The 21,947-nt window shown below is 39.9% G+C and overlaps 1 protein-coding gene across 1 annotated transcript; it reads right to left on the bottom strand.

Moving 5' to 3' along the window:
* Positions 1-346: 346 nt before the first annotated feature.
* Positions 347-15,431, bottom strand: lrp6 (low density lipoprotein receptor-related protein 6). Its single transcript, XM_055153787.1, has 21 exons — positions 15,238-15,431; positions 14,960-15,156; positions 12,837-12,968; positions 12,148-12,544; positions 11,650-11,821; positions 9,644-9,860; positions 9,198-9,487; positions 8,827-9,053; positions 8,538-8,722; positions 8,027-8,353; positions 7,617-7,819; positions 7,326-7,537; positions 6,142-6,332; positions 5,129-5,338; positions 4,875-5,000; positions 4,560-4,796; positions 4,336-4,446; positions 4,004-4,234; positions 3,788-3,924; positions 3,609-3,706; positions 347-3,352 (listed from the first exon to the last, which is right to left on the bottom strand). Exons 1-21 carry the CDS (start codon positions 15,429-15,431, stop codon positions 3,052-3,054), a joined length of 4,395 nt encoding a protein of 1,464 aa, XP_055009762.1. The 3' UTR covers positions 347-3,051.
* Positions 15,432-21,947: the final 6,516 nt, after the last annotated feature.

Here is a 21,947-nt window from a genome sequence, read left to right as displayed (position 1 = left end):
CCTGAAAGAAGCATTAATTTGATCATTTGGGTCAAATTTCAGGGAAAGAAAGACAAAAATATATCGGTTTCACCAATTCTACAGTCAGTTATGATACTATATAGACAACAGCTGTCTGCCCACTACATCCAAATCTTTGGGCTTCTTATCTTCTGTAATTAGTTAGCCTAATTATATTATTTTAAAGTCTTGTGTCACTGTTAATTTGCAACACTATATGATAATTGGATTCATTCAGAACCATTCAGAATTTAAGCAGTAGCTGCTTACATTTTCATAAAGAAAGGGGTGAAAATGTTGGCCCATCTAAATGATTGCGCAGTAATAACAAAACACACATACATGGTCAAGTTCAAGCACTTGTATTTAACAAAATAAGGAGGAAAACACAGCAATTAATGAGTTACAGCTTATGGTGGCAGCTGGATGGGCTATACAAGTAAATCTGTTTACAAGCAAAGCAAACAACTGACAAAAAAGGGGAAAAAACAGACATTTTGTCAATAACCAAATGTTGGTCATTTCTTTTCTTGCAAAGAAATGTTGGTAACCAAATAAATGATGACAAATGACTTGTTTAACCTCCAAAATATGTCAAAGTGCTTTCTAAAAACTTTGATAGGATTTCAACATTTGACAGTACAATTTCTTTTGTACATTTTGTATAATGGTGTTTAAAAGAAAAGTCGTCATTTATCAGGACAAACAAGAAAACAAGAACCAGCTTTGCACAGTTCTCCAGCTGCACCACAACTGCGTTTGGTACCAGAATATAAGTACTGTAAAGTGCAGGTATCACATGAGAACCTCATCCTGAAAATTGCTTAAGTACATTTAATGTGTCTGTTAGTGACTGTACCACAGGTAGCTCAACACAGGTATAAACATGACATGAACATTTGGCATCATCCTCCTTTTTAACTGTAATATTTTGTCTATTATTGAGAAAACATACATTTTTGCATTTTAGACAATAACTAAAACAGTATAGTGTTGAATGTTGTTTTTGCTCATTGTGTCCAATACTGATTAAAGTATGGCCATGGACATTTGAAAAATCCTTGGATGTTCTTAATTCTTAACATCCATTAGCTTCAAATCCTTGCTACCAATTAAAATACAGTTACACATTTGATTAAAGTAATTATTTTTGACCTATAGCTGCCCTGACATCAAGTTTGTTAGTATTATGATTATTATTTTATATACCAAGACTTATTTGGGTTTGAAGATTAACGGGTAAATCTTAACTGGAGTGAGACACAATACAAAAATATGATTATGAAATTACGCATAAAGATTGTCACTCATGCTGGTGTAGTTTTCTCTTTGATGGCACCTTTACATATAAAAGTGGAACTGACTGGGAAAGAAATCCCATAGACAACTGGACAAGGCATAATGTTAAAATTTCAAAAATATAGTTTTTGTGGTCACGAAAAGCAGAAAGACATAACATAGATTTACAAAAGGACATTGCAGATACAGTAATATCGTCAAGGCAACAGAGTTGATGCCATGTTCACTTCTGGTCCCAGACTGTTACCGGCCTCCACACTGGTCAAAGTTATTTTGGCACACCAGTCAAAACATTTGACTGATTAGACTTGAACAGATACTAAAACCTGAATATGTTGCTCAATGTACTGATTGGAGATTGTCGAACATCTGGAGTGATATTTTGTAGAAAAATATAATGAGGCAATATTAAAAAGATGCACTGCAAGATTTCAATGGATAGATTTACAATGATTTTCTATATAGCTTATAAATACATGTATCTACACAGTATGTAGTATAAAAAAATAGTATGTAGCATTTAATGGGCACTGGATTCCTCTGTTTTTCCTCAACATAAAAATAACAAAACATGACAATGTGAAACTGGTCAGGCACAAGATTGCGTTATTCTCCTAAACACTGCCTCCTCCTCCTCACTGTACAGGTTTAGGTAGTTCTACCCTTACAACAAATGGTGGCAGTCAAGCATTCACAAACTTTCATTTAACTTTGACTATACTGAAGGGGAGGTATAATAAAAATCTGCCTGGTCCAAAACCATGTAGTGTAAAAGCCTACAGACAAAAACAAAGACATTTTACACATTTAGAGAATTATATTTGTTTTACATAAGCTTCTGTTTAGGTGTTTTCCCCAAAATCATTAAGTGCATAGAGATTAGTGTAAAGTTAGTTTTGGTCTGTCTGTACCAGTTGTGTCATTTTTATCGTACCACTGCTTTTACTAATAATTGTATGCAAATGAGAAATTGCCAATAAGAAGCCTGAGCATAGACTATAACAATGTGAATTTTTTTTTTCAATATTATATAGTTTGTTTAAGTCCAAGCTGTATTTTAGTTTAAACTGCAAAAAGAAGTATTGGTGATCGACACGTTTTCGATGACAAATGGCATTTTTGGATGTAAACATTACTATCCATGACCTGCTTTCTCAAACAGGGCTTTCGGGCAGAATATGTGCCACTTGGTGTTATAGTGGTACAGCTCTGCATGACTCACGTCAATAGCAAAGGTACTTGAATGAACCGCTTGGTAAATGAAAGGAGGTAAATCTAAATCAAAGACTGTACCACATTATGGTTCCACCTGCTCCTTCAGTTTCCATGGTAACCACACATAGCTGCAGCAGCGAGAAGGAGCCTTTGGGGGGCGCCCATCACATATGGTTGCTGCTGTTTTCATTATTTGGCATTAGATAAGTTAAACGTCCTGCTGTGTGCTTTTTGTCCTTCAGCCTCTTTCTTCTAGTTTAAGGCAACTTATATTTGTGATAATTTTAATAAAACCTTTTCTTAAAAAATGTACAAATTTCTTGATACAAACCTCTATGGCATTATCAGTAAACACTGTATAGAAAATATATAAATATGCTTCTCTCTTTTTAAATGTACAAATGTTCTGCAGCTCCCAGTTTTCTTTTCTCCTTATGTTGTCCTCCTTGAACAGTCTCTCTTTCCCATTTTTAACCTCAGATATGCACAATTGCTATTTACAGTGAGGGGATGGAGCTGTGTGGAGGGTGGAGAGGCTCACGAGGAGTCCGTGCAGGGTGAGGGTGGAGGAGGGTAGAGGTGATGAGAGTAGCTGCGCTCTGTGTATGGCGAAGGCGGGCAGCTCTCACAGTTCTCCTCCGCAGACAGGTACTGACTACGGGGCGTGGGCGGAGGCGGGAACGGCTCTGAGTCGTAGTTGAGGTCGCTGGTGTAGCCCTTTGCTGCCGCACCAGATTTGAGCGGCACTCGGCGGCCTGGAGTGTAGTCACTGTCACACACGTCAGTGCTGCAAGGAGTGGTGGGTGGGGCAAAGTGTCGGTATGTGTATGGTCGATAACTGAAAAAGAAGGTATAAAAGGCATTAAGTTGTACAGAAGGAATTAAACCAAATATCCGTCATGCAGCGCTCTCCGTAAGCACCGGATAAACAATATGTAACAGCTTTAAAAGGTATTTTATTACCATTTTATTTCACAATATTCAAAACTACAATAACTACTTATTACAAATTTGAATAATTTTCAGCCTCATTCTTCTCTTAAATTCCGTCAAAAGCATATTTAATTGTGGGTACGATTTCTCAGTTTCCATACCTGTAAGATCTGTGCGTTGAAGGACTGTTTGAGGAATACCCGAACTCCATAGTGTACTGAGAGCGGACGGTTGCGGGGGACGGTGGAGGATTCAGGATCTGAAAAACATATTTTTAATCATTACATTTTGTGCTTATTTTCAAAGTAATTGTATTCATTCAGAAAACATTAAAGCTCACCGGGGGGAAGTAGGTGCCCTTTGTGCTAGAGGAACTGCTGGATGAGGCACCGGTCACATGTGCACGGTCATACGGTGGGCCACTGCTCCCACCCATAATGCTGAGGGAGCCAATCATAGACTTCCCTCGAGACATACCTGGGGGCAGTAATAGTGTAGGTTAGAATCCTGAGTACGCGCTTCTGAATAAACTTAAAATAGAAATCACAGGCCCCACCTGGGAGAGAGCTGGACAGAGAGCCGGGGTGTGGCACGTATCCAAGTGGCACAGAGGATGGCCCATGTACTACAAAGTCATTTGTTACCGTTTCACTGTCATCCTTCATCTGTGGACAGAGGACGCGCTGGCATACAAAGTAAATAGCACCAACGCCAAAGAGTGCCAAGACCACACCCACAATTGAACTAATAGTGTTGTTTGGAGGGGGAGGTGGCTCTTCTGTTGGGTCTGAAAACATCCAAAATATTGAAAGTTTAATACCTGCAGCACTGACGTGGCATACCATATTTAGCTATGTGTGGACAATTAACATAGAAAATAAAACTTACAGCAGCCAAGTTCATCAGAATTGTCAGTACAATCCATGTTATGATCACACTTTTTGTGTTTTCCAATGCATTGCCCATTGGAACAGCTGAACTGATCAGGGGGACAGCGAACTGAAATAGGGGTGACAAGTATATTTTTAAAATATCAACACACATATCTTTAATACATGATAAAAGCTGTACTTTGGCATAAAGGTTATTAATAACTAGATCACAGCCTTTACCTTCACACTTGTTCTCATCTGAACTGTCTTGACAGTTGATCTCTCCGTTGCAGCGCAGGCTCATATCGATGCACTGGCGACTGTCACACTGAAACTCAGACTCAGAACAGACTGGGCAGTCGTCCTCATCGCTGCTGTCATCACATTCAGCAAAGCCATCACAGCGCCAAGCCTGAGGGATACAGTCCACCTCTCCAGAAGTGCAGGAGAACTGCTCCGGTGAACAAGTGGGGGGCTCTGTGGACAGACAATACAACGCTTATGTAGCTAAGGCAGAAAAGATAAACACGTCATACTCAGATGTGTGGTATTCACCTCCACAGGAGAGCTCATCCTGCAACAGCACCAGATGAATTGGACAGGAGCAGCGAGTGGTCCCATCCCCCTTCACGATACAAATGTGGGAGCAGCCACCATTATCCCATGTGCAGGGGTGTTTACCTGCAAAGGAAATATAGTTAAACCAGGTAGAACACAAATTCAAGAGTGATTAAATACTAGACATGTATATATTTATTATTATACTGTTACATTTGCAGTAAAATATTAATGCATTTTGTAACACTTACTGTACTCTCTCATATCCAACTCATGGACAGCATGGATATCACTCAGATAAGGAATGCGAGCCTGTATCTTGGTGCGTCCCTCTCGAGTGGTCTTGTCTATGCGTTCAATCATTTGCTGCTGCTTGTCTATCCAGTACAAATGGTTCCCAAACACTGTAAGCCCAACAGGCTGCAATATGTTTGAGTCTGCAATCACGATGCGGTTGGCACCTGAAATCACAGTGGCAGGGACAAAACCAAAAGGTTTGTGGGGAGAAAACTTCAGGAGTAAAGCCAACAAAATGGGAGAGGAACTAAGGGGGCGGCAGGAGAGTGGATGGGAGAGGCGGCAAGGGACCAATATGTCAGAGTTTTTTTCAAAATAAATGTCAATGCACAGTCAATAGGAGGCAGTAAGGAGTAGCAACTCAGAATAAATGTAACCAGCTGAAGAGATCAAAGAGTATGATGCCTCTGTTGCTCTGAAGGCATCATGTTTATGTCCTGAGCATAGAGGCTACTACTCACATGGGTTTACATTCCTAAAATGACAGGAATGTGCTGTCCCCATCTCCCACCCACCTCCAAAAGACAGCTAACATATAGTGAGCCTTTGAAAGGACAACCACCAGAAATTGACATTTTTGATGTTTGTGTAGACTTTTTAATCTTACATGTGGGCATAAATAATGTTCAACCATCATCCGGAAAGCATTATCACTCTGAAGTTCTGAAAGTTCAGAGGAACTAGAATATAGAATGGGAAGAGCCATATTAGTACAGCCCTAGGGGTGGAGTTTACCCTGACACTAGCCCTAGACCTGTTTACTTGCTCCTAGTCCCCTAATCTAGCCCCCCTTTCCTTAGAGCAGTATAAATTCTAGGTTCCTCAGACCAGATTGATAATGAATTTGGTTGGCAGCTGAAACATCTTGATTTTCTAAAAACATTGTCCAGATGAATACCTTTTTTTCTACCATGGACCACTCCCATATGAATGAGTGATTACATTGTTAATGTTAAAATATGCTCACCAGACAGGTCGCTGCTCTCGATGCGCCTCAGATCTGAGTCCACCCAGAACAGCTTTCCTACTTCATTGTCTATGGCCAAAGCAACCGGTTTTCCCAATCCGCTGAAGAACAACACCTCCCGTTCTGTCCCATCTAGCGCTGCACGTTCAATTTTTGGAGATCTTTCAAGCAGATTAGTAAAGTACATGTATCTGGAAGACAAGACAACACCAACAGCTTGGTCAATTACAAAGTATGAAGTAGAGAAATGGAGGAAAAGCTTTATGTTTGTAAATGAATATAACTTTGGAAGTATCAATTAGGTTAATTGGAAAACCAAATAAAATGAACAAGACAAAGCCTGACACTATATTTAATCAAAATGTATACTGAAAACTGAATATTTTAGTGAAATTAGGCCGTGACACACAATGAACTATTAAAAAAGTAATGCCAGAGTCAGTTTTACTCCACAGTGGGGCTCTACACTAGGCTGCATTACTTTGAAAATCAGGTACCCCTGTGCTTAAATATAAAGCTCTAAAGAAAATTAACTGCATTGAAACTTCTGGTCTGTTCCTCACTCATTCTGGATAGGTACCAGAACATCTGCAGACTTCATTTCACAACCACACAATGACCCAGAGATTACTGTAAGAACCATAGCTCCAAGGAAAGCCTGCAATTATGGTTCGGAAAACAAGCAACTTGGCACCACACAGCTACAGCAGGCTGAACTTCAGAAGGCAGGAGAATGAACAAGATGAACAAATTAGAGTGATTAGAAATGAGGCTGCTCTTCCTCCAACGCTAGTATAGAACAGGGGTTCCCAAACCTTCCAGGCCGGGACTCCCAAAATAATCATGCACCTGTCATGGACTCCGCAAAATTAAACTGGTGTCTGTAATAGTTTGAATAACATCTAAAATTGGGTTTAACTGAATTTGTTTTAGTAGTATGTTTCATTATTAGACCCAATTTAAAAATATACTGACAAAAAAAGATTAAATACAGTGTTATAATTTTATAATTATACCTTCATCTCAGTGCCCTCACATTGGGAACAACTGATTTGTAGTACTATATTATCTTTCGCATTCTCAATATAGATTCATTTTGCCAAGAGGACACAATCAGTTCAATAACATAAACAAACATAAATGTCTGTTACTTATGTAGCTCTAGTAGACACTGTAGCACTTACCCTCTCTCAGGGTTGACCACAATGGCTCTAGGTTTATCATGTTCTCCCCGGAGGACAACTCCCACTCTACTTCCATCTGTCCGGGTGACATTTATGACATTGGTGACTTCACTTGTCCAATAAATAAAGCGGCTGTAGATGTCAATGCTGAGATCATAAAGCTGTAGTCCTTGAGTAGGCCCGCCGATTGATGTGGACACCACTGTCATACTCTGCAAAGCCAAAGTAGAGGACAGGTTAGCAGTCAAAATAAAAGAAAGTATCATAGAAGGTTGAAGGATTTTAACCCACCTGGTTTCCATCCTCTTGAGCACGCCGGATAACATTTTGCTTTGAGTCAATCCAATACAAGTGTTTGTCCAGCGGGTCATAGTCAATGGCACGTACATTTCTCAGACTGTGAATTGGAAGAATGATGTCTGGACTCTGCTGTTCATCCATTACCATCCTGTTAATTGCAGTTTTTTGACTAAACAGCAAAAATGATGTTGGGGCTGAAAGAAAAAGTAAATATTTGAAAATATTTACATTTGAGCAGAATGGATAGAATGCTACACAACAAATAAATGACAAACAACTAAATAATATTTGTCAAAGATGGGAAACCCCAAGCCTAAAATGCACAAAATATGCACACAGTTGTTAGTAAAGCCCCCATACAACAAAAAAGCTGTAACTGAAATGTTTACAATGGACCTTACCACTGCAAGTTTTGTTATCATAGTTGAGGGAAAAGTGGGCTGGGCATCCACAGACGTAGCTGCTGACAGGGACTGCAAGACAGAGGTGGGAGCAGTGGCCATTGGTAGAGGCACATGCGTTCCAACCTCCCTGCCGTGAGGAGTGGAAGACGAGGATGTCCATAACGTAGTCTAAATGGCCTTGAATGAGGGTGCGGTTCTGCCCACTGGTCTTGTTGGCACGCCCTATGATGCGCTGGCTCCAGTCTGTCCAGTAAATGTAGTCCTGGTACTGTGTGAGCTCAAAGGGGTGAGGGAGGTCATCGGCTATTACCTCTCTGTCTTGACCTATGCAACAGAGGACACATTTTAACTGTAAAGGCTGAATTCTTCAAACAGTATTGTATATAAAACAACACAAATAAAATATGCCTATTAAAAGCAGAATTTATTAAAAGGTTAAAGCAAAATTTGTATGATGGTTCACCTTTCACTTTATACTGATTTAGATGAAAGCCAACTCAAGATTTACCTAGCATGTTGGATGACTCAATTAGTGCAGTATCTAGGTCTGTCCAGTAGAGGCGCCGTTCAGCATAGTCAATTGTGAGTCCATTGGCTCGGCCTACATCAGCTACCAGCATGATGCGACCAGTGCCATCCATGGCTGCTCGGTCAATTTTTGGCTTTCCGCCCCACTCTGTCCAGTACATGTACCTGGTTAGACAAAAGTGATTCATTTAATATTATGAATTCTTCTGATAAAACAATCACATTACCAAGGATCAGAATAACAGAATCAGTCTTGTGAGAGGTCTCACCCTTCTGCTGGATCCAAAGCTAGAGCTCTGGGGCTGTCTAGGTCCTTCCAGACCAGGACCTGGCGATGTTGTCCATCTAACTTGGCAACTTCAATGCGGTTAGTGCCCGTATCAGCCCAGTACAGGTTTTTTCCCAGCCAATCCACAGCCATTCCCTCTGGATAGTCCAGCCCAAACTCCACCACGTGCTCAAGAGAGCTACCGTTCATGAATGCTCGGCTGATTGTCTGTGAAAGCAAAATAATGATTCAAATTTTCCAAGTCACAAGCACAAAAAGGTTTACAATCATAGCATTAAAAATAATCTATTCATGACAATAAATCAAAGACTTTAGTTGATTGATTGTTCATAGCACCTCAGTTAAGGTTACCTTTAATGTAATATCAGTCCAATAGATGCGATTGTCTGTGACGTCAAAGTCAAGAGCTGAAGCCTCTTTGACCCCAGTGAGCGGAATGGCAACATTATTGTTGTTGGTCTCCAGGGAAACACGGCGGATATCAGTATGACGAGAGAAGAGCAGGAAGGCCTCAGGGACGATACATGTTTGCATGTCGGATATGAGCTCAAGGCCAATGGGGCATCCGCATTGCACACCCCGAGGCTTGTACAGGCACAGGTGACTGCAATCTCCATTATTTTCAGCACATGGGTTTGTCCCTGCATGTGAAGAAATATGTACAGTTAAATTAAACCATTCTTGTAAAGGTTCTGCAAGTTACAGTGATTGGTGTTTCTAATCCTGGACTTTTCAGACTGAAAATATGCAATTAAAACATACATATGAATAATAATACATTCTCATCTAAGACTCACCAAAGGATTCATGTACATATGTGGCTTTGAGGCCCATCAAGTCAGGAAGCTGGTCAATGATGAACTCACGCTCTGCAGTACGTTTGTGCACACGCTCTATGCTGCGGCGCTGCCAGTCAGTCCAGTAGATGTAGTCACCGAGCAACGTAAAACCGAAAATATGAGGAAGTTTGTCCTCCACCAACACCCGTCTGTTTGTTCCATCCATGTTCATGACCTAAAAACAGGAGAAAATGCAATAAAAGCGATGGGCACTAGTTTTGTGTTATATTACATAACAGGATTTTAGAAACATTAAACTTGAGCTTTTTGGATGCCGCATTCTTCAGCTTGGAGGAGGTGCATATATATTGTCAATATTGACAGAAAGAACTGACACATAATTCTCATCAGATAAAGGTACAACACGTAACTTTCCTGAATGACTTCTGAACATTCCCCATGATAGATAACAACATTTCCATGGGAACAAGCAGAAGAAAGCCCTCCTCCAGGTCAAATAACAGGTTTGTCGAAATGCAAGCCCACTCACAGTATGCATGAATGTTTTTCAATGTAATAAACACAACCAAAATTAAAACATGTTTTTATCTTAGTATATTTTGTACCCAAAATGTTATATACTGTGGTTTCAAATTAAGTGGCAAAGCTTAATGTAAATACATATAAAATACAAGAAAAGAGAATGGAAATGTGATGCCTGATCTTTCAGGAAGTGGGAGGAGTTTAATCATAGTCAGTGCCACTGCAGAATCTCGTATAACATTTTAGTGTGTGTGTCATTATCAGGGAGGAGAGATCCATGCAAACATGCAGCAAAACACATGGTAGAGGAAAAGGACAGAGCAAGGATGGAGGCTCACCGGATTTTCAAAAATGCAGTAGCCCAAGTGGCATTGATAAAAGAAATAAGATAAAGGCAGAGAGAACCTGTTTTGTGCGTAGGCCCTGGCCTGTGTAGGAGTACAAGAGGAGCAGTTTTATCTTTCCTACACACTTCATGAAGTGCACAAAATCCTTTTATTTGATTAAAATATAAATTGCCTCACACATCCAAATCAACATGAGTCATTCCTCAGTGCATATTGCCCCCTGATGATATACTCCTTGACATCACAAAAAATGTGTTCTCAGAAGAATTGTAGAACTGAAAGAATACTGACAAACTGCTGCAAAATTTTAAATCCTAAAATCAAGCAAAGTAAAGTGTAAAAATTATGTTGTTAATTCTATAACCTGAGTTTTATAAAGCTAGTGCTAATGGCAAATGCAACCAACCAATAATTCTACTTATTGACATCAAATGCTCAAATTTCTGAAAAAATACAAAAACAAAAACACATCACCACAACCAAACAGAATATTAACATCAGCAAACAGCAACCAAGGATATCATAGACCGAGATATGTCAGTATAGTAATGAACTAAATTAATCCAAAACAATTTAACTAATTTCCAAACATTTTCAGACACCCATGACACTACTTACAAAAAAACATACAATAGGACAAGGGGTATAAATAAAAATGCTGTTTCTATTTTCAGACCAAAGGTCTGCTGGTTTCAGAGGTGACCGCAGTGTGGCAATGGTTTCAGTTTCTGGCCTATTCTAAACAGTGTAGACCACAGCTAGAGAGGACGCCCCAATCGGAACCAGATGTGGGATTGCTCCACAAAAAACAGCTGGACTTAAACCATGAGAAGGAGGGGGCAATCACCCTCTTCTGTGGATCTTATTGGGACTAAAAAAAGGTTATATTTTGTTTGGAAATCTTGCATTTCAAAAAAAAATTAAAAAAATGCAAACGTCAACTCTTTGCTAAAAATGGCATACAACAAAATATTTAAAATGCAAAACAGAAATTCAATAGAATAAGTGAAGCTGGGAGAGCAAATGTGAAGTGTTTTGACAGAGACAAGTTAGTAGAGCCAATATTCACCCTTAAATTGGCTTTGAATGTCAATATACATTCAGAGTTGATTTTAAATAATTACTAGGAATTACCTCAATCTTATCCGTCTTGGCGTCTCCCCAGTAAATTTTGCGATCAGTATAATCAAGGGCGAGACCATTGGGCCAGCCCAACGACGTGTTGACCATCACTACTCGCTCCATCCCATCCAAGTCAGCACGCTCGATCTTTGGCACTTCACCCCAGTCAGTCCAGTACATGTAACTGTACAAAATATTACAATGGTAGTTAAAATATGTTTATAGTTAAAAAACAAATATAAATATATTTGCTTAAATGTAAGTGTACTTGTGTCTGGTCAGTTTGACATTTGCCACAAGTTACATTTATTCCATCATATGAATAGAAATAGGTGGGAATGAGTTATTAGTAAGAAGCAATTTGGTAAATTTTGTACAGATAGTATGCTTATTAACTACAGAGCCAGGTATGTGTTAATGCAGTTACACAATTGGTTACAGTGTGTCACACTGTAGGCAGTAATCTCAATGGCCAAATTTTAACATTTTGTGGTGTGGTCTTATTCTCACCCAGCCACTGGATCCAGGACGATAGCTCTGGGCTCATCCAAATCTTCTGCTATGAGGATCTTGCGCATGGTCCCATTGAGCCTGGTCACCTCGATGCGGTCTGTACCTGTGTCAGTCCAGTACAGATTCCGTGCAATCCAGTCCACTGCGATGCCATCAGGATGACTGACCTGAGATGTGACCACAAACTCAGCCTCACTGCCATCCAGCCGAGAGCGGCGGATGGCCCTGACATCGTCATCTGTCCAGTAGATGTAACCTTCCACTGGATCGTAATCAATGGCAATGGCGTGACGAATGTCATCCACCTGCATGATAATGTCTGTAAAGTCTGGTGTGTCCAGAGAGATGTGTCGTAAATCAGTCCTTCGGGCCAACAGCAGCATCTGAGTTGCACCTGTGGAAGAAATGGGCAAATTATGCATTGTTTAAACATGCCTTTGCTTTGGCATCTCATGTGCATGAAACTCTATGACTGAGCCACCTGGGGTCCTTGTGAATGTGCATGTGTATAAAGAGCTTATGATAATCCAAACTTGAGGAGAGGCAAATTGGGACCGAAATCAAGCAAATAATAATTTTGAGTGTTTGACTGGAGAGAACATCTTAAACTTTCATATCATCCGATCCTAGCATCATTTGGCTTGTTTAAGTGAAATTAAAACTTCAGCTACCGAGAGCATCCTCACCATTTCTGCAAGTCGCCCCATCTTCTAGTAGCCGGACTCCTGTGGGACAGGCACACTGGTAGAAGGGCTTTGTCGGAGACAGCAGGCAGAGGTGGGAACAGCCGCCGTTATTTACTGAACAAGGAGATGGCACTACTCAACACAAAAAGAGAGACAAATATTTATCTTCACAGAACCCACAATGTAAAAAAGCTACAGGAATAATTAGAAGTTTTTTTTGTCTTCTTTACACACATTGTACATGTCAGAGAGCAAAAACATTCCAACCAGGGCTCTACAGTGCTCCCATTTCACTTGTATTTGCGAGCAAATATTTTGGCATGTGAATGAGGAAAACAAAACAGGCGACCATGTGCGACTGCTTGTTGCATCCCACAATAAGGAGAGCACCGTGCACAGATGTAATGTGACGAGTTAAACGTTCTAAAATGTATCAAACATTAAGGGTGCACTCACACTAGAATTTTAGAACCTGCCCAAGAACAGATAGTTCCTAAAGCACGGTACATTTGTCTAGTGTAAGTGCAATTGCACAGTTGGGACTTTAGCCCGGTCAAAGGAGGTGGGCAAAAGCACAGCACGATTGCTCATGTACGTGCACATGCACAACCTTAGCATACAAGACCTGTCAGGTGAACTGATATTACTTATACAAGGAAAATGAAATGAATAAACGCCGCTCCAACTCATACGGCGAATATGCGTTTACCCTCAATAAGGACTGTGGATGGTGATAAAAAGTTCTGCAACCTCTTGTCTCCAGCTGTCCTCACTGCTCCGCACTGTTTTTATATCCATAAACTTGCAAAGGAGCGCACAGCAGGACTCACTTCTGCCTGACTGTTTAATAGAGATTTCATGCCGCTGGACTTATTTTCTCTGCTAAAGTGACAGCTTTGTTAAAGCAACAGCTCTGCTGCGTGACATGTAAACAGCACCATGTGATGACATCATCAGCCATGGCCCGGTTCGGCCGTGCAGGTGTGAGTGCGGGCCACATAACCCTACGCAATTGTATTTGAGCATGGCATGGCATGGTTCCAAAGACCTAGTGGCTGTCTGCGGAAAAGAGGTCACGTCGACGATTATGACATGATTTTTGTCTAAACTTAGTCTGTAGTTTCATTTTTTTTAATTCAACTCAATTGTATGTTAGTTAGTAGGAAGAAACTTTGGGCAGATCCAGGACTCAAGGGTCTAACTCAACTGCCAGCAGTCAAGCAGGAAAAGTACAGTAATAATTCTTGTCGGGTTTTTATTGTATAAAATTCATTCAAGTAAGTTGGTATTGGTGTGTGCAAGTTTTGCACTGTAATAAACATTCAAAACAAAAAACTTACTTGTGACCCAATTTTTTTCTGTGCTAAAATTTTTAACTTAGAGCAGGAGTGTCCAAACTTTTTTCATCAAGGGCCACATATCTAAACACAGATGAAGCAGAGGGCCGAAGACTGGAGCTCAAAACAGTGAATAATTGAAATATGTGCAGGTTTAACACGTTAAAATGAGTCATCAGTCCTTTATTCCCAAAACATGCTACAGGTCTCCAGAACAGTTGACAGTCAAGGTCAGTTAAATACAACCAATTCAATCATTGTGTCCTTAGGCAAGACACTTCACCCACATTGCCTAGTATGAAAGTGGTGTGTGCGTGAGTGATGGTGGTGGTCGGAGGGACCAATGGCTCCGACTGGCATGGCAGCCGCGCTTCTGTCAGTGTGCCCCAGGGCAGCTGTGGCTTCAATAGTGGCTTACCATCACAAGGGTATAAAGTAAATGAATAATTCTGAATAATGCTCTGTAAAGCATCTTTGGGGACAGAAAATGTCTGAAAGCGCTATATAATAAAGACTTACTTAATTAGACTTATTCACGTTAAGATCCTTAAAACCACACACTAAATGTTAAATATGAACTTTATCAAAGTAGATTTTCAAAAAAACTTGCAGTATAAAGCTCATTTTTAACTGGTGCAATGTAATTTGGGCCAATTCACCTGGAAGTCTGAGGGCCAAGAAAAATTTGTCTTAGGGCTGCATTTGGCCCACGGGCCATAGTTTCGACATGCCAGACTTAGGGGCACATGTGCTCCTGAAAAAAAAGGTAAACTTATTCCAACTCACCAACAGGTTGTCTTTTGGGGCTGAACACGTGGATGTCCATAGGGGAGAAAATATTTGAGTGAACGATTCGCTGTTCACCACCTGTTTGTTTCCGACACGAGTGAATGGAGTGGGTGTTCCAGTCGGTCCAGAACAACGTGTCCTCAAAGAGTGTCAGGGCAAAAGGATGCGGCAGGTCTCCCTTGACAACCACCTCCCTGTGAAGAACAAGACAGAAACATATAGAACTGTGTACAGCCCAGCATCATTCTGTAGGAAACATGACTGCAGTCACATACCTGGAGGAGCCGTCAAGATTGGAGCGGTGAATAAAGTTGTGTTTGGCATCAGCCCAGTACAATTTCTGCTGACTGTAATCCAGAGTTAGCCCATTGGGCCAAAAGATTTCTTTATCAATGATTATGGAACGATTGGTCCCGTCCATTCCGGCCCTTTCAATTTTGGGAATCTCACCCCAATCTGTCCAGTACATATACCTGAAAAACAAGGAGAAGCTAATAAAGAGAGAGAAAACTTTTGAAAATATTTGTAGTAAAATATAAAAATATATTAATCATAAAATATAAAAGAATATAAATGATCATATAAATGATCTAAGACATTTTATGATCATCGAATACACACAACCTGTTACTCCATCATCTTTAGTGTGATGTAAATGTGCAAAAAAAATAAAATAGAGGAAAAGAAAATGAGAGGTGAAGTGTTGTTTTTAAACTAGTCCTAAAGATGCCCGAGGCTGTCCCGAAAACTTGCTGATGGTTCAGGGAGAACACATTCACACTCAGGTTGCCTAGCAACAACATCAGCAGCTAATGTTGATCCTGCACTTGAGACCCAACACAGTACACAAGAATTACAAGCATGTAACAACTCAAGGCTCAAACTAAAAGTACAGTTCATTTGATAAATGTGGCATTGGAAAAAACAAATACATTTTTAAAACTTTGCGTGAAAATTCTTACAACAGTTGCTTTCTATAATGCAGTCCTGTTCTAAAGAAAAAAGTTACCAATAGCAACAAATGTGAAATATCCACATTGAGCAGCTATAACATGGGAATGCGAGAGTTGTTTATGTATGGAGGGGGTTACCACTGTGCAGCTAATTCTTGTCCGTTTGCAGTAATTACCATCACAGCTGGACTGCCCCCCACCCAGCATTCTCTGTCCACACATTGTAAGCGTACCCATCCCCCACTCACAACCACAGCAAGTTTCTTGGGCAAACAACTACAACTACCACAAAAATTAATCTTACAATTCCCAAAACATGTTGCCCAGGGCCCCATTTGCACCTTTGGAAGTTTAACTCCTGCTCTATACAATATTCTATCTACAACAGGGTGGTGGTGCCAAGAAAAATTATATCGCAATTTTTAGAGCCTAGATCAGGATTTCCATGATGTCAGAATCATGACGTTTTTGTAAGCCATGTTTATTGTTCTGTTACCAAACTATCCATCAATGTGTGCTGTTCATAGTACACTATATGAAGCTAATGAATATCCATCTTCTTATATGTAACTCAAAGTATCTTAGATTTGACACTTCACTATGATTGACCAGTTCTATCTATTTAAAGCATGGTGCAGAGCACTGCAGGATGACCAATAGAAGCCAAACCCTGTTCTAGAGAAAAAGATGGGTTAGGGAAGTATCAATAAATTTTTTACCCCAAATCCCATAATGGTAAATTGTGACATTCTTATATAACATTTTTCCACCTTCACACAACTTCACAACTTCAGCATTAATCTGTGGGAGCTGGAATCGCACTGCCAATCTGTGGGTCACTGGAACCAATGATGTTCATGTGGAGAGCAGGTTTCAAACCACTAACCTTCAAATCAGTGGACAAACACTCTATTGCCGCCCATATAGTTTATGTACTTATAACAGATTTGTTTATTGTATTTTGTCATTACAATATAACATGGAAAACCCTCTGTAGAGAGATGTATGGGACTCCTAAAAATGACATTGTCTATCTGTACATAGTGAGTTCTGTGCTAATTGCAAGGGTGACATTCGTAGCATAAGTGTTAGCAGAGTGTTATCACTCTTAACTACACGACATTTTGTCCGCCATCATACTCATTTTAAAAAACAATAAGTCACTAAGCATGAACAAGCAAAGAATCAGCAGTGCCACTAAGAAACGGGTGGGAACGAGACAGAACTTTCATGAGACGAGACTTTGAATTTAAAATAATGGGGTCAATTCAAAATTTTGGTCACCTAATTTTTTATTCATTTAATTTTTACTATATTGTGTTATGAATGTGTTTTGTGTTGATATAGTTGACCAAATTAAGTCATTTTAAAGCCTAAATGGCTATAAAAAAGAATATAAGGTTGTTTAACCTTTATGTTTTCTGTATTATGCAGTATAGATCCTAACATGCATCACTACTAATTATTACAATATACTTAATATACAATATCTATTACCCACATTTTTATTATTTAAATTATTAAATTAAAACGGCATCGACTCCTCTGTCCTCTCCTCCTCTGCTGTTGCTTTATATGTGCACAGTGCTGAGGGACAAAGACAGAGGAAGAGCAGTTCTTTTCCACGTATTTGATCACATTATTTTGTTATCTTTTAGAAACAACTTTAGCGCTGATTATCTGCATCAATATTGGTCGTGTCACTATGAAATAAAAATTGAGACAGAGGGTCAAAGTGTTCTCTGTCTGAATATGTGAGCTACATAGTAGTAGAGAGGCACAGTCTCTAAGTGGAGGAATCTTTTAGCTACAGCTACTCAAAGATGCGCAACTTTCCATAGCATAAGCAAGGTATAACTCTTTCATGTCCACGCGAAATGTAAAAACGGAGAATAAAATCATGTGAGATCACAGACTCATGGCAATTTGATCTTGCAAAACCTTATGGCACGAGATCATCCTATCCCTACTTGGAAACATTAGCCTGCTACTAAACCCAAACATTGTGCAGAAACTATGAAAATGTTTAAGACTGTCACATATGATTTTGGTGATTTACTCTTAGCACCTGCGTGTTAAGTTGGCTTTTATCTTTATAGTTGTTTTCAGCCAATACTTGCAACCTGCTCTCCATAAATATTGACTGCTTTGAGAAATGTAACAAAGAATGCAATATATTACTACCAATCAAAATTTTCGACACATCCTCTCATTCAATGTTTTTCTTTTTCTTTTATACTTTCCACTAGAGCCCGACCAATATATCGGTTGGCCGATATGGGCAACTGGAGACATATCCGCTATCGGCCGATATGTTTACTGATAGGGGCCGATATTTCACGTGGGCATGTTATACCTCATTATAAATCTTAGACTCTCTACATTATGTTCATTTAATCCAATTTACAGACAGATAAATGTCCTAATATGTGTCTCCACATCAGTATTTATCTGCAGAGTCATTTGTCTGTGTGTGTGTCCGTACTGTCCTTGAACACACGTCACTCACGTGTGTTTGTTTACATCCGCAGACATAGATCCATGTGCAACAATGAGATTATATTTAGATTAAAAGGACATTTATTAGTGCAGACTTGTGATGTGAGGAGGAGCCTGTGTGAGTGTTGGAAATACATCGACTTTGAAGCTAGTTTTGGTTCTTTCTCATTGTAAATTAGTGATTAGCTGCTGTAGCTCCCGCACATAAACAGACTGTTTTCTATTGGCCTATTGTAAAGTGACTGTATTGGCCGTATATTTGTTACTGGACCAGCATTGATATGTAAATGAGCTGTGAATAGACGTGTGAATGATCCACATTTATGCATATAATTAATTACCGCGGCGCGCAGCATTTACGGCTAAAGGTTAATAGGGGTAGTTTCTTTGCTAGCCAGTAGGGATGGATCGGTCGTGATCGAAGCGGCTCTTAGAGTCAGCTCTCTGAAGCGAACAACGGGAGCCTGTTCCTTATTGGGAGCCGTGTTTTCTCTTTCTCTCACTTCTTTTCTCACACATCGTGTGCAGACAGCGGCAGCGGCTGAAAATGAAACTTTCAGAAATATACATGTGCATAGGATAGAAAAAAACATGCATATTTGGCTGTAGTTCAGCATAAAATAAATAAACCAGGACTAATCTTGGGCTTGAGAGATGGAGAGAGATAGAGACCGAGTCCTGAGTCCTGGTTAAGTTCTGGTTTAGTCCTGTTTTACACATGGTTTAGATCTGTTTTAGTCCTGATTTAGTCCTTTTTCAGTCCTGGTTCACTTCTGGTTTAGTCCTGCTTGCAACAAAACTATCCAAAGAGCCACTTGGGAGCAGAAAGAGCCAGCTGTTTTTAGTGAGCCGAGCCAAAAAGTACTGGAATCCCCATCACTAGTGTCTAGAATGTGATGCAAAAATGCCATTAGGCCGACCTACTGTCTGTAAATATGATGTAAAGAGGCAGAACAACAATAAATGTTGCCTAAATAAACCCAATTTAAAATCCACTAAAGCCAATTTTTTAAACAATTAAAGATTTACAGTGAATTTTTACATCACTAAATATATCGGCGATTATATCGGCTATCAGCAGCTCCAACTCCCATTTTATCGGTTTCATATCGCCCACAACAAAACCGTACCATCATGCCACCATATCGGTCAAGCCCTACTTTCTATATCTTATACATGTCTCTCCCTGACTTCTTTCTTTCGGGGAGGGCATCTATGGCTACGTTCAGACTGCAGGGCTTAATGCTCAATTCCGATTTTTTTGTGAAATCCGATGTTTTTGCAAGGTCGTTCACATTTCCAATTAAATGTGACTTGTCTGTGACTCCAGTGTGAATGGTAAACGGCCCGAAAGTGTCCCACATGCGCACTGGAGGACACGATGACGTCAACCCCATGCGTCAACCGCAGCGAGCGTGCTCTGTGTTTACGGAAGTTGTCCAAACATGGACGCGAGCATTGAGCACCTGCTGATTTTACAGTTCCGGTTTCCGCCTGCTTCAGCGCAGAATAGTGACGTTTGTCGCTTGTTGATGACATGTAGGTCGGATGGATGCGCTTTGGCCATTCAGACTGAAGTCGCATGTCAAAAGATCAGATATGTATCGGTTTCAGGACCACATATCCAAGTGGCCTGGGTCGCATTTGAAAAAAATCAGATCTGTGCCGTTCAGACTGTCATTAAAAGATCGGATACAGGTCACATAGAAGCCAAAAAAATCAGATTTGGGTCACTTCAGGCTGCAGTCTGAAAGCAGCCTATATCTCTTGCCTCTTCTCTGCTCCTCTCCTTGCCTGGTGTATAAGGCACGCATGTGTTCATGTGACTTCTCCCACTTTATTCACTAGAGAGTTAAACATCTTGTCTTGGTGGTGGCACTCAGTGCACAGAGGCACCTGTCAATCATTCACGGAAACTGTGTAGCAGAGAAACACGGGTACACGGTCCAGTTCTACACACTGGGTCACAACCCAATCCAACAACACAGTGGGGAAATGGAGTGTGGACCAAAAATGCAGTAGATGCAGTAACGTGAGGCCATTTCCCAGAAATACCATTATGATGTCCTGTGGAAACTGGGATGAAATGAGGGGGTTACAGTGCGGGATGAGATGTGAATGAGCTGTGCAGCGTATGAATTTGACTCATGTGCAGGAATGGTACACACAGCTCAAGGCGCTAAGTTTGGCCCGCCATGAGCTAAATCTATTAATGGGAAACACTGAGGTATGCCTTGTCAGGGTCAAGATGTCAAAAGTGCAAACCAGGGTTCAATGCAGAAGGTGGCCATTTTATTATTATTATTATTATTTTTTAAATCTAAAACAAGTCAAGTTATTCTGAGTTTATTTTTGCTACATTCCATACGAGTCCATAGTGAGAATCTGCAATGCAAATAATCATGAAAATAAGGATACAGTATGTCCAATACAAATATCTTGTGATAGCGATACTGTATGAAGTTGAACTAATGATCACAAAAATAAAATAGGAGATTATAACATTCTATAAAGAACCTGCTGATCAGAAGAATTCAATTTGTCAAACAACTATCAGTAATGGAAAGACTAAAGTACTTCTTGTCATATCCTCAAACATTATGTTTCCAAATGAGAAAAAATGACCCAAAAACAGTGCTATTGGGCCTCTCCACGTAATCCCATTCAACTCAAAACAAAAGCTTTAACTGATAGCTTGCCTGGGAGCAAGAATATCTTTAAAAACTGCAGCTGGTTGAGTTTCACTCAAACAAAGACATACTACCAACAAGCAAGCTACTGGTGACACACAGCATCTACACACTATATAAAGTAATTTAAAGTGTTTCAGTTAAATCTGCAGAGACACATTGGATTTGAATTCAGGGGACTTTTCCTGGCTAAACAAAGTCTTAGTCCCAGGAGAGTGAAGAAGAAAGCAGTGGAGAAATGCCGTGCACACAACATATCCCCTCACCACAAGAGCTGCATTGTATTTGGTACCTGATGCATTAATCATCCGTGTTGAAATGAGTCCAGCTCTGCGTTCCACCATGGATTTGGAGAACCAGTTTTTCCTTTAACTTTATAGCAGTTCTCAACTAAATCTAACAATACATGTAAACTGCAGCAAAGAAATTTAAATTTGATAGGCATATTGTAAACCAGTGCAGCAGATGTTATACATCAAAATATAAAATATTTTTGTGCTGCTCAGTTTAACTCCAAATGCTCAGATTGCAGTAACAGGCATATTCCTAGCAACCATTGAAAGACAAAATGTGCAACCCAGGCACGATAGGTTTTTGTGCCACACAAAGTACAACAATAAGCACTAAGGAAAAACAAAATTACACAATCACATGCATTTGCTCAGGGAGAAGAAATAGAGGACTGATAAATCAATTCATAATTTACAACTGTTTTTTCAGCTAAGTAAATTAAAAGTAGGATAAATAATGGGTCCAAATTAATATTTAATAATAATTAATGCGTTATCTTCAATAACATTATTTGATGCTGCTAATGTTGCACAAGACAAAACAAAGCTTTGT

This window comes from Boleophthalmus pectinirostris, unplaced genomic scaffold, assembly GCF_026225935.1.
Source record: "Boleophthalmus pectinirostris isolate CB_2022bp ecotype Guang Dong unplaced genomic scaffold, ASM2622593v1 HiC_scaffold_18, whole genome shotgun sequence".
In the NCBI taxonomy this organism is placed as follows: Eukaryota; Metazoa; Chordata; class Actinopteri; order Gobiiformes; family Gobiidae; genus Boleophthalmus; species Boleophthalmus pectinirostris.
This window is presented reverse-complemented; position numbering and strand designations above follow the sequence as displayed.

What these genes read in the sequence shown, in the direction of transcription:
- lrp6 (XM_055153787.1), bottom strand. Translation starts at nt 15,431, where the DNA reads ATGTACTGGACAGATTGGGGTGAGATTCCCAAAATTGAAAGGGCCGGA. An exon ending in TGGGGCGACTTGCAGAAATG is followed by an intron (nt 12,545 to 12,836) that starts GTGAGGATGCTC and finishes TTTCTTCCACAG; the next exon opens with GTGCAACTCAGATGCTGCTG. An exon ending in GCTTTGGATCCAGCAGAAGG is followed by an intron (nt 8,723 to 8,826) that starts GTGAGACCTCTC and finishes TTGTCTAACCAG; the next exon opens with GTACATGTACTGGACAGAGT.